Source organism: Sapajus apella, unplaced genomic scaffold (genome assembly GCF_009761245.1).
Source record: "Sapajus apella isolate SASKATOON/1434 unplaced genomic scaffold, GSC_monkey_1.0 scaffold106, whole genome shotgun sequence".
Taxonomy (NCBI): Eukaryota; Metazoa; Chordata; class Mammalia; order Primates; family Cebidae; genus Sapajus; species Sapajus apella.
In genome coordinates this window covers 4,119,450-4,132,598 of record NW_022437046.1, presented here as the reverse complement: position 1 = coordinate 4,132,598, position 13,149 = coordinate 4,119,450, and the positions used below count along the sequence as shown (strand labels likewise).

Here is a 13,149-nt window from a genome sequence, read left to right as displayed (position 1 = left end):
GGGGTTTCACCATGTTGGCCAGGCTGGTCTCAAACTCCTGACCTCAGGTAATCTGCCCACCTCAGCCTCCCAAAGTACTGGGATTACGAGATGGTGCCACTGCACTCCAGCCTGGGTGACAGAGTCTTCGTCTAAAAAAATAAAAATAAAAATAAAAAATTCCATTGTTTAGCTGTATCATATAGAATTATAAACTCTTGGCCGGGCACGGTGGCTCAAGCCTGTAATCCCAGCACTTTGGGAGGCTGAGGCGGGTGGATCACAAGGTCAAGAGATCGAGACCATCCTGGTCAACATGGTGAAACCCCGTCTCTACTAAAACTACAAAAAATTAGCTGGGCACGGTGGCGCGTGCCTGTAGTCCCAGCTACTCAGGAGGCTGAGGCAGGAGAATTGCCTGAACCCAGGAGGCGGAGGTTGCGGTGAGCCGAGATCGCGCCATTGCACTCCAGCCTGGGCAACAAGAGCGAAACTCCGTCTCAAAAAAAAAAAAAAAAAAGAATTATAAACTCTTGGTTTGGTGTAATCAGTCTTGGATGGTGCTTCATTTGGGTCCCTTGTCATGTAGCCCTCTCCCTGACAGGCACAAAGGGACACTGGGAGGACCAATGGCTCACAGAAGAGCAGTGATATATTAGTGACAAAGTTGGTCCATAGATACTGTGTGCTGCAGGTGGGGAATTGGGCTCACTGGCGAAGCTGACATTCTGGTTCGTGGAGAGTTGATCTACCTGTCTTCCTGGTGGCACCACCTTGATGGAATAGGATCCGAAGCCAGCATCCAGCAGGCTGCACAGACACTGATAGGGCATGTTTGGCTTAGGCATGGTTTTCTAGAAGAATGGATCTGAAACATTTTAAAATTTGCAGCGTGAAATTCATTTTACATTATAATTCAGTACACACACATTCACCAGAAACAACATTTTGCTAAATTGTACTCACCTTTTTATTTTTTTTTTGAGACAGGGTCTTACTCTGTCGCTCAGGCTAGAGTGCAATGGCGTAATCTTAGCTTACTGCAACCTCCACCTCCTGGCTTCAAGTGATTCTCACGCCTCAGCCTCCTGAGTAGCTGGGATTACAGGTGTGTGCCACCACGCCTAGCTAATTTTTTGTATTTTTAGTAGAGACAGGGTTTCACCATGTTCACCAGGCTACATAGTGTTCTGGCCTCAAGTGATCTGCCTGCCTTGGCCTCCCAAAGTGTTGGGATTACAGGAGTGAGCCACCACCCCCAGCCAATACTCACCTTTTGTATCAGGCAGGAGAAGTCAGCCTGCAGCAGTAAGAACCCCCAGATCTTAGTGGCTCAAGAGCTTTCATTCTTCCTTATGCTACACATCTGTCATGCAGTGGGGCAGTCCTGGAATTTAGGTTGATGGAGGCTTTATCATCCAGATCATTGCTGGTTTCAGTGGCAGAGGAAAGAGAGCGTGGTAGGCAAAAGAATGCTTTCCCCAAAGATGTCTACATCATAATCCTTGGAACCTGTGAATGTGACATATCACATGGCAGAGGGTAATGATGGTTTTAGATGGAATTAAGGTTGCTAATTAACCCACCTTAAAATAGGGAGATAGTTTTGGATTATCCAGACGGGTTCAACATAATCCCAGGGGTCCTTATAAATGGAAAAGAGAGGCAGAAGAGGAGGTCAGAGTGAGGCAATGTGATAAGAACTCAACCTGCTCTTGCTGGCTTTGATGATAGAGGCTGGGGCCATGAACCAAGGGATGTGGGCAGCTCCTAGAAGCTGGGAAGGGCAGGGAAACAGATTCATCCCTTGAGCCTCCAGAAATGAATGCAGCCCTGCTGGTACCTTGATGTTGGTCCAGTGAGGCTAGTTTAGTGTTTCTGAACTACCAAACTATAAGATAATATGTTGTGTGTGTGTGTTTGTGTGTGTGTTTTGAGACAGGATTTTACTCTGTCTCCCAGGCTGAAGTGGAGTGGCACAATCTCAGCTCACTACAACCTCTGCCTCCCAGGTTCCAGCAATCCTCCCACTTCAGCCTCTGAGTAGCTGGGACTATAGGCACACACTACAATGCCTGGCTAATATTTGTATTTTTGTAGAGACAGGTTGATGTTTTGTCATGTTGCCCAGGCTGGTCTTGAACTCCTGAGCTCAAGCGATCCTCCCACCTCGACTTCCCAAAGTGCTGGGATTACAGGTGTGAGCCACCACACCCAGCCTGTTTGTGTTGGTTTAGGCCACTAAGTGTGCGGTAACTTGTTGCGGCAGCCATAGAAAACAAATACAGAGGACATGAGGAATCAAGCACCAGCACTTAAATCTGCCTGGCACTGACACCTGGCCCTTCTACTCGTATTTCCTTGGCCAGAGCAAGCCACATAGTCGTGCTTCATAGGACCTAACTTCACAGGACCAGAAAACTCTGACACTCCCGTATGCCCAGGCTTAGAGGGAAACTGAATTGTGGTGAATATAGTAATGTCTATTATACCTTGCTACCTGCAGTGCATGCTTATATTTTCTATTCTATTCCATTCCATTTAAAAAAAATCTTTTAAGTTGGTTATTTATTTATTTATTTATTTATTTTTGAGATGGAGTCTTGCTTTGTCACCCAGGCTGGAGTGCAGTGGCACGATCTCAGCTCACTGTAACCTCTGCCTCCCTGATTCAAGGGATTCTTCTGTCTCAGCCTCCCGAGTAGCTGGGACTATAGGTGCGTATCACCACTCCAGGCTAATTTTTGTATTTTTAGTAGAGACAGGGTTTCACAATGTAGGCTGGACTGGTCTTGAACTCCTGACCTCAAGTGATCTGCCCACCTCGGCCTCCCAGATTGCTGGGATTACAGCTGTGAGCCACCACACCCAGCCATAAGTTGGTTTTATTGTTAACTGGTATGTGACCCCCGTTTGGAAAACATTACTCTACAGACCCTCTTCTGCCCAGGCCTCCTGGACCATATGACATACCTGATGTGTGACACACATAGGCACAGATGATTGGCCCAGGTGTGGAACATGTGACCAATGCTGACCAATCAAATTTCTCTCCTGGGAGTTTGGAAGTGGGCCATTCAGCCAGTTAACAGTGGAAAGCTGAGTGAGAAGCAGAGTGGAAACAGTGTCAGAGTGGCAGTCACATCCAAGCCGAAAGGATGGAGGAGCAGAAAAGCCCTGAGTAAGCAGGGAGGGCTGGTCCACAGAGGCAATGGGGCAGCCTCCCAGAAGGCAGTGCAACGGGGGGAGAGGTGCAGAGAGCGCGACTGCCTGAGATTCAGATGGCTTCCCAGGACCTGGTGCCAGCCCCCGTGCATCCTGCCTGCTTCCCGTGAGAGTTTTGCCTTCTTATAACACAGCCTCCCCTTTTTCTTGAGCTACTTTGGGCGGCGGGGTCGGGTGCGGTGGGGGCTGGTTCTGTTCCTTGTCTCCACTGAGCCTTAATTAGCTGGAACACTGCTGGTATCTCTCTTATGGGCACCCAGCTGTGGCTCTGCGAATCAGGCCCTGGGGCATAGATGGGGCTGGGGGTGAGGCAGACCCTGCCTCCAGCATCCTGGAAATTTGGCTTTGACCAATCTTGGACGTGTGCGCTTGCTCTTCAGAGTGGACAGGCAGAGCCATCTGTGTGACGCTGCATAGGTGGGGGTCCCGGGAAACGAAACATCCCCACAGGAGCCTCTTTTCTGATCGTGTTAAGGTCAGGAAGCCAGAGGAGTTTTATCACAGAGGGCTTGGCAGTGTGATGGAGTGGAAGGACATGGGCTCTGGAGACAGGCAGACCACACTTCACCTCAGTGAGCCTCAATGTCCTCATCTCTGAAATGGGATTGCCATAAGGATTGGCAGTGGTCTAGGAAAAACACAGTCATGTCTAGGGCATGGCATGCTCTCAGGGAATGCGGCAGCTGCTGCTGTGGTTTGAGGAAGCCATCAGAGTCCCACTTCCTGAAGGAGGTGGCCCTGGTGCTGATGAGGTTAGCCGCAGGTCATTCCCCACTGCTGGCCATGCTTCCTGCCCTGGCCACCCTCACTCTGCCCCTTGCCCCTCTCCTCTCCTCATTTCCCCTCTTTATTGTTATTCCTGATGTTGATAAAAACACCCGGTTTAGGAAAACAGCTGGGTTGGATATGAAGCACCCAGCTTCTGGAGGCGGGCAGATAGAATTGGGTCTGAATCCTGACCGAGCCCCTGGCTTGCTGTGTGTTCTTGGGCGAATTGCTGTGTCTCTCTGAGCCTTGAGTTAATTAACTGTAAAATGAGGATGATAAATGCTGTTATGAGAAATTATTAGCCGCTCAGCAAAGTTCTGTCTTCTTTCCCTCCCTTCTTGAAGCTGCCCCTCCCAGCCTGAACAGGGTGTCCTGCTCCTCCCAGCAGCCCCCGGAATGGCTCTCCGTGACTCAGTTGTGTGCGGCCTCAGTCACTTGTGGCCTCTCCTTTCCCTCAGCCCCTGGGCTCCCGAGGCTTCTGGAAGCAGGTGGGGTCCCTGTGGCCTGTGCCGCTTCTCTGGTCTTCTCTGCAGGTCCAGCCCCAACTTGGGAGCTGCTACTTCAAACTGTGTGATCTGTATTTTTTCCTCACTTTAGCAATTACCACACCGCAGCTGACTGTCATTTTCATATTCCCAACACCAATAAATATTTATGAGGAGGAAGCTGGGCGTGGTGGCTCATGCCTATATTCCCAGCACTTTGGAGGCTGGAGGATGGGTGGATCACTTGAGGTCAGGGGTTTGAGACCAGCCTGGCCAGCATGATGAAAACCCGTCTTTACTAAAAATATAGAAATTAGCTGGGTCTGGTGACACGCCCGTAATCCTAGCTACTGGGAAGGCTGAGGCATGAGAATTGCTTAGGCCCTGGAGGTGGAGGTTGCAGTGAGCCGAGATCATGCCACTGTACTTCATCCTGGGCAATAGAGTGAGACTCTGTCTCAAAAAAATAAAATTATAAAATAAATAAATATTTATGAGGAGGAGAAAAGCCCTGGACTCCCAGGGGAGGTGGGGGCGGAATGTGCCAGGCTTCTTAGCAAGCTGTGTTCACACCCACCAGTGGTCCCTGCAGGCCCAGAAGTGAGAAGTGGGGGTGGGCAGGGCCAGGGCTGCGAAGGCAGTGCAGAGCCACCACCCACTTGCCTTTTCTTCTGGAAGGAGGCAGGAGTGGCTGTCTCTGTGCAGTGGCGGGCCTCACTGTCCTGCCCACCCTGTTGCCTACTGGACCCCATGCTCCTGGGGGAGGACTGGACGTCAAGGAGCGCTCTCAGCCTCGTGTGTACCTGCCCATCCCTCTGTCCACTACTGTTTTAGCCTCTGTTATTCTATCTTCTATTTTAACCCTTTCAGGGCCAGTGTCCCAATATTCCCTGCTCTTCCCCAAACCCCTCTCTTATCTCTGGGTCTCTGTCTCCATCTTTTAGTTTTCTCCTCTCCCTTCCAACAGTTACTTTCAGAGGTCCTAGAGCTAGCTGCTGGGGGCTGGGGAAGGGGGTCTGAGGCCCAAGACACAGCTCAGGGGAGAGGGCAGGGGGAGAAATGGAAGGCAAGTGAGCTCCACTTTTTGGGAGTCACAGACTACATCTCAACCTGACTCCTTGTCCAGCGCTCTGCAGGATGACTGTGGCATATTCTCCGCCTTTCCTGAGCTTCAGTTTCTGCTAAGTAAGGCAGCTGATTCCTTCACTCATTCATTCATTCACCTGTTCAGCTAATATTTATTGAGTGTTTGCTACCTGCCATTCATCTTTTGTGTTGTTTGTTTTTGTTTGGAGACGGAGTCTCGCTCTGTTGCCCAGGCTGGAGTGCAGTGGCAGATCTTGGCTCACGGCAACCTCTGTCTCCTGGTTTCAAGCAATTCTCCTGTCTCAGCCTCCCAAGTAGCTGGGATTACGGGTGCCCGCCACTACACCCAGCTAATTTTTGCATTTTTAGTAGAGACGGGGTTTCACCACATTGGCCAGGCTGGTCTCGAACTCCTGACCTCAGGTGATCCACCTGCCTTGGCCTTCCAAAGTGCTGGGATTACAGGCGTGAGCTACCATGCCTGGCCCCATCATGTATTAAACAATGATTGCAGTGCCATTCTGGATGCTTATAGTAGATGCATCTGTGGATAAGAGAGACAAAGATCCCTGCCCTCGTGGAGTGAGATGTTAGCAGAGTAGACACATAATAAAAAGTAAAATATGTACACATTAGAAAGTGATAAGTGTTGGCTGGACGTGGTGGCTCACACTTATAATCTCAGCACTTTGGGAGGTTGAGGTGGTCAGATGGCTTGAGTCCAGGAGTTTGAGACCAGCCTGAACAATATGGTGAAACCCCATCTCTACCAAAAAAAAAAAAGTACACAAAAAATAAAAATTAGCCTGGGATGATGGCATTGTGCCTGTGGTCCCAGCAACTTGAGAGGCTAATGAGGGAGGATCGCTTGAGCCTGGGAAGCAGAGGTTGTAGCAGTGAGCTGAGATTGCACCACTGCACTCCAGCCTGGGTGACAGAGTGAAACCTTTCTCAAGAAATAAAGTGGGGCCGGGCGCGGTGGCTCACGCCTGTAATCCCAGCACTTTGGGAGGCCGAGGCGGGTGGATCACGAGGTCAAGAGATCGAGACCATCCTGGTCAACATGGTGAAACCCCGTCTCTACTAAAACTACAAAAAATTAGCTGGGCATGGTGGCGTGTGCCTGTAATCCCAGCTACTCAGGAGGCTGAGGCAGGAGAATTGCCTGAACCCAGGAGGCGGAGGTTGCGGTGAGCCGAGATCGCGCCATTGCACTCCAGCCTGGGTAACAAGAGCGAAACTCTGTCTCAAAAAAAAAAAAAAAAAAAGAAATAAAGTGATGAGTGCTATGGAAAAAGAAGAAATAGAGCAAGAGAGGGACATCAGGCCCTGCGGGCACAGTGGGGTTGAGCATGCCGTCTCAGGGAGAGCGTCCCAGAAGAGAACTGTCCCCAAGCTGGGAATTGCCCTGGTATGTTTGAGGACCAGCCAGGGGCAGATGTGGCTGGAGATGGGCGAGGGAGAGTAGGAGGTGACACCGGGAAGCGAGGGTAGATCACACCGACCTTACAACATGACATGCTTTTCCTCACTTGAGCTCAGAAAACTTGCATTTGGAGACTCCCTCAGTCTGCCCTGCAAAGACCTGACTGCAAAGGGGCCGTTGCATAGCCCAGGAGAGCTCTGATGGCTACCGTGGGGGCTTATCAGTGGAGATGGTAAGCGTAGATTACGTGGGCACTGTTCACATCTCAAGCTTGCATGGTGCCTGTCAGTCACTCCGGCCCTGGTCCCTGGTCCTGCCTCAAGGTGGCCCACAGGAGCTTGCCCCTGGGCAGGATACTTGAACGCTGGCCTGACCTCTCTTTCTCTCCACAGAGTGTTCAAGAAGGCCAGTCCGAATGGAAAGGTGAGTCTGTTACGGCTGCGCCCAGCACCTCCCTGACCCCACACTCTGGTCATTTTCTCTTGGGACAGCAGAGGAAGTGGCATGTCCTCCTCCCCTCTGTGAGAGGGGGCAGGTGCTACTCGCCATGTTAGGGGTGACACAGGAGCTGTCAGTTGAAGGAAGAGGGACATACTCAGGAAACTTTTTGTCTGAGTGGGGAAGTACAGCTCCCCTGAGCTCTGGTGTGGGGAGAGATGGCCTGTTGGCCTGTCGTAGAGAGACTTCACTGAGGGTGTGACCGTGGAGGACGAGCCAACCAGTAAGTGCCAAGGGCCGTGGGGGAGTGAATCCCCTGCTGAGAGGACCCTGGCATCACCTCCTTATCCGGGGCGGCCCCAGGGCCTGTGTCCCTTTCTTCCTCCCTGCAGGTGCAGATGTCATCCTGCCTCCCCTCAGTTCAGCAGGTAGATATTACCGACATCATTCCACACCAGGCCTGGGCTGAGCCTGGCGGGGACAGGGGTAGGGTGGACTGAGATGAATGAGGCACAGCCTGTGCTTCTCACAGCCAGATGGCAGAGGCAGACACAGAAGCCCATCATTTCAGCATGAAGTGGCAGGCGGGAGATACGGGGCCATTGGGGTTGCAGGACCCAGCCGGGTGGGCAGCAGCAACCTCTAGGAGGAGTGCATTTCCAGGAAAGGCAAGGTGAAAACGGCATGGTAGGCAGGACATAAAGGCATAGGGACTGTGAGAATCTTAAGCACCTGATCTCAGAGTGCCAAGAGAGAGGCTGAGGCTGAGAGGCTGCAGGGCTGGTCACGGGAACCCTGTGGCTGGGCTTATGAGCTGGCCTGGGTTGGCAAATAATACCACGTGTGCTTCCACATCTCTCTCCTGTGCCCAGAGCAGATACCATCAGTCACCATCACCCTTTCCTGCTGCACCAGGGTTTCATCTTGGATTGTTTCTCAGCCCAGAGCCCCAGACAGCATCCCAGCTCCTCCCCCGACTAGTAGATCAGAGTTGGCACTTAGGACAAAACCCATTTGTCATGCTTACTTGTGGGCACTGAGGAACCATTAATGGGCTTCAGGCAGGAGTAGCATGGTTAGATTTGAATTTTAGGGCTAGGCGTGGTGGCTCACGCCTGTAATCTTAGCACTTTGGGAGGCCGATGTGGGTGGATCACTTGAGATCAGGAGTTTGAGACCAGCCTGGCCAACGTGGTGAAACCCCATCTCTACTAAAAATACAAAAATTAGCCGGGTGTGGTGGCGGGCACCTGTAGTTACAGCTACTTGGGAAGCTGAGGTGTGAGGATCACTTGAACCTGGGAGTCGGAGGTTGTAGTGTGCCAAGATTGCGCCACTGCATTCCAGCCTGGGCGACAGAGAGAGACTCTGTAACAGGAAAAAAAAAAAAAAAAAAAAAAAAAAAAAAAAAAAAAAAGCCAGGCATGGTGGCTCATGCCTGTAATTCCAGCACTTTTGAGGCCGAGGCAGGCGGATCACCTGACGTCAGGAGTTCGAGACCCGCCTGACCGATATGACAAAACCTCATCTCTACTAAAAATACAAAAATTACCCAGGCATGGTGGCATGCGCCTGTAATTCCAGCTACTTGGGACAGGAGAATCGCTTAAACCTGGGCAGTGGAGGTTGCAGTGAGCCAGCCCAGATCGAGCCATCACCCTCCAGTCTGGCAACAAGAGCAAAACTGTCTCAAAAACAATTGCATTTTAGAATGACTGGTCTAGCTAAGGAGGAGAGTAGGCTCTCAGCAAGTGAGCAGCAAAGGGCTAGTGTGGTCCAGGCAGGAATGGTTGTGGGGATGGAGAGGGATGGACTTGAGAAGTATGATGGAGGTCGAGTCATGAGGATCGAGGGGTTGTTGAGGAGCAGGACACACAGGGTGGCGCTCTGGATCTGGCTTTGAGCTGCTGGAGTTCTCTCTCGCGGCGGGGGGGGGGGGGGTTTCCCCTGGGGGCCAGCTTGGGGGGGGTCATGAGCTCCCTGACCCCTCAGGGCCTCAGAAGGCAAGTCCGCATGCACAGAACAGCTAACTGTGGGAGGCAGTGCATTTGTTAATTAGCTGGGGTCGCCTTTCCACAATGTGTATCTATTTTAAAACATTGTGTTGTGCATGATAAATAACATATCATTTTATGTCATTTAAAAATATTAATTAAAAAAAAAAAGAAAAGTCCTCGTATCAGTAGATCCCTGCCTGGCTGCATGGGAGGAGGAGCAACTGAGGAATGCAGTGCTGCCCGCGTTCAGAGCCCCTGAGCGCTCCGTGCTCCCGCCTGCCTGGGGCTCTCACCCTCTGAGGTGCCCGTACTCCTGCTCAGCCATCTTCTCTGCCGCTGCTGCTGCTCCACCCACAGTGGTGCTTGGCATGAAGATATCTCTGGGCCTGAGCGTCCTCATCTGTAAAACAGGAACAATAATCACTCCTTCACAGGGTTTTGGGAGGAAGAGGTGCTTTTACCATTTTACAAGGGTTTGCGAATCTTGGTATTAGGGCTGGGGTGAAGGCCCAAGTCCAGTTAGGATTTTGATCAAGGTTAGGGATGGGTCTAGAGTTTCAGAGGCAATTCGCAGGGTTTCCTCCAGGGCAGGGTCCTGTGTAACCCCCTATGCAGCTGCTAACGCGCCCTATGCCTCTCCTCCCCAGCTCACCGTCTACCTGGGAAAGCGGGACTTTGTGGACCACATCGACCTAGTGGACCCTGTGGGTGAGTCCCTAGAGGGTGGGAGGAGGGCTGGGGGAAGGTGGGGCTGGCCCAGCCTCCCAGGAGTAGCTCTCAACTCTCCAGAGGGGCCTGGTGCCAAGAATGGGGGTGAGTGGCTTCCTGCTTCAGGCAGCAAGCATTTACTGAGCAGCTACTTTCCCACTCAAGTGAGGACTACAAGAAGAGACTGTGGGAAGGACTGAGGTGATAGTCAGGGAAGGCATCATGACGGTAAGAAGGGAGGGGATGATGACGACAGATGCTGCCACTTACTGTAAGGTGTGTCATATAACAGACAGTGGCGGTGGCTATGATGACTATCCCTGCTTTACAGAAAAGGAGAATGAGGCACAGAGAGGCTCGGTGACTTACTCCAGGTCACAGAGCGAGTAGATAGAGGAGCCCGATTCAAACCTGGCATTCTGTAAAACCCTTTGTTCTGCTTCCTTGTGATGGCAAAGGGTGGGAGGCAGAGGGAGAATCCTTCTTAGGACTTATGAAATGGGGGCTCCTCGCTTACATGGAGTTCCTGCTGGAAGCTGGGCTGGCTGAAGGCACCTTCCAAGGTCTTGTTCAAGTTCAGGGTTTTGCAATCTCTGCATGCTGACATTTTGGATTGGATAGTTCTTTGTTGGAGTGGCCTGTCCTGTGTGTTATGGGACAGATAGTCACATCCCTGGACTCAACTCATTCAATGCCCAGAGTACCTCACACTCCAGTTATGACAATTAAAAATGTCTTTAGATGGGGTGTGGTGGCTCACTTCTGTAATCCCAGCATTTTGGGAGGCCAAGGCAGGAGGATCACTTGAGGTCAGGAGTTCGAGACCAGCCTTGCTAACATGGTGAATCCTCATCTCTACTAAAAATATAAAAATTAGCCGGGCATGATGGCAGGCACCTGTAATCCCAGCTACTTGGGAGGCTGAGTTGGGAGATTTGCTTGAATCTCGGAGGTGGAGGTTGCAGTGAGCTGAGATTGCACCATTGCACTCCAGCCTGGGCGACAGAGTGAGACTCCATATCAAAAAAAAAAAAAAAAGTCTTTAGTCATTAACAAAATATGTCCTTTGGGGACAAAATTACCCTGATTAAGAATCACTGCTCTCATTGGAAGAGCCTCGGTTTCATGGCCTCTTCTCATGCCTGTTTGCAGAGAGAAGCCAATTGGGCACGGTGAGGCCCAGAGAGGTTCAATGATTTTTTAAAGATAAGCCAACTAGCTGGGCATGGTGGCTCATGCCTGTAATTCTAGCACTTTGGGAGGCTGAGGCAGGTGGATCACCCGAGGTCAGGAGTTCGATACCAGCCTGGCCAACATGATAAAATCCCATCTCTACTAAAAAATAAAAAAATAGCTGAGCATTGTGGCATGTGCCTGTACTCCCTGCTACTGGGCTGGCTGTGGCATGAGAATAGCTTGAGCCTGGGAGGCGGAGTTGCAGTGAGCCGAGATCATGCCACTGCACTCTAGTCTGGGTGACAGAGCAAGACTCTGTCTAAAAAAAAAAAAAAAATAGCATATCAAAGTGAGGCCTAGTGTGGCCTCTCCCATCATGTCCCTGTGGGCTGTCTTGGGACCAAGGCAGAAGTGATTTGTGTGGCTCCTGAGCCAAGGGAGCGAGCCCGGCCGAGGCCTTCAGCTCACCAGGAAGAAGACCTGGGGACACTGGGCTCCTGGGGCCGGGGGCTGTCAGCAGAGCCCTTCATGGCCTGGAGCAGAACACCCCCACTTCTCCCCTCCAGCCGTGCCTGGAATACTGTTTGGTGTCTTCTGAAGCTCAGTGTCCCTCTGCCATTGGCATCTTCTCCCTGAGCTGGCCCCTCGGAGGCCGGGAGCAGGCATCCGTGTTCACCGGGGGCTGCTTCATGTCGTCATTTCTGGTGGGCCCTCTGAGGCCGGGGTGTCCATGCCCATTGGCCTACTAAGGACAGCAGCAGAGGTGGCCCAGAGGCTGGGAGAGGGACGGGGCAGGAAACTAGCCCCCAACACACGCAGGCACCCTGAGAGCTGTTCAGCAGGTGTTCACAGAGCACCCCCTCAGTGCCAGGCCCTTCATGAGCCCTGGGATCCCCGAGGGCTCTGGGGCACTGTGCATTGCTGATCAGGGACTCACAGTGAGAGATGCTCCTCCCACAGTGACCCTGCCATTTGGCCTGACCTGATCACACCCTCCCTATGCTTCCCGGTTCCCCACCAAACCTGCCCGCAAGTCCAAGCCCACTGGCCTGGCCAGCGGGACTCTGGTGATCCAGCCTGGCCCTCCTCTTCCACCAGCCTCCAGAATCTGCTCTCCCAGGCCTCAGAGCCATGCTGTTTCCCACTGCCTGCCTTGGCCTCCCTCTTCATCATATAATCAATGACGCTCACTTGTCCTTTGAGGCCTGGCTCCAGCCTCCCTCCCCCAGGGAGCCTTCTGTGCCACTCCCGACAGGTTGAGTGCCCTTTCGGGGGCTCCCTCTCCACTGGTTTTCTTCTGAGCCCCTGGGGCCCAGTGAAGGATGTGGCACAGAAGAGACTTCGCCATAAAAGCAAGGGAGACGCGTGGCAGGCCCTGGGGACAGGCTGGGCACTCCCCTGACCAGCTGTCCCTTGTGCCTCCCCAGGGCTGGGATTGGACTGGGACCCCTCCAGGCACTGACTTCCAGGTACCTCTGAGATTTCTAAGAGGTCAGCTGGGAGGAGCATGGAGTGGGAGTGACAGTGGGTTAGAGGGTAGAGGGGGAGAGAGAGGAAAGAAAGGTTTGGCCAGAGATAGACAGGGGATGTCAGCAAGGAGGTGACCCTGAGCCAGTGTTCCTGGCCTCCCGGGGTGCTGAGCAGAGATGTCCTTTGTGTTCAACTGGACTCTGCCCCCAAGGGCTGGCCTCAGGGCACTCAGGCGCCTTCCACAACCTGCAGCGTGCTCTGGAGTGCTCAGCACTGTCTAAGCGCTGTACACGTGTGTACATTCACATTCACACATGCACCCGTTCAATCCTCACGGGAGCCCCATGAGGGAGGCACTGCAGATCACAACCCCTGATCCACACGTGCCAAG

General features: G+C 52.3%; 1 protein-coding gene across 5 annotated transcripts in view; it reads left to right on the top strand.

Moving 5' to 3' along the window:
* ARRB1 (arrestin beta 1) overlaps positions 1-13,149 on the top strand; it is a 93,515-nt gene that overhangs the window by 61,093 nt on the left and 19,273 nt on the right. For 4 of the 5 annotated variants that reach the window (XM_032259089.1, XM_032259088.1, XM_032259086.1 and 1 more), the window contains exons 2-3: positions 7,362-7,392; positions 10,052-10,112. In XM_032259089.1, coding sequence (XP_032114980.1) covers positions 7,362-7,392; positions 10,052-10,112 — 92 coding nt within the window. The remainder of the gene's footprint in view (positions 1-7,361; positions 7,393-10,051; positions 10,113-13,149) is intronic. The other variant, XM_032259085.1, reaches the window with a different exon arrangement.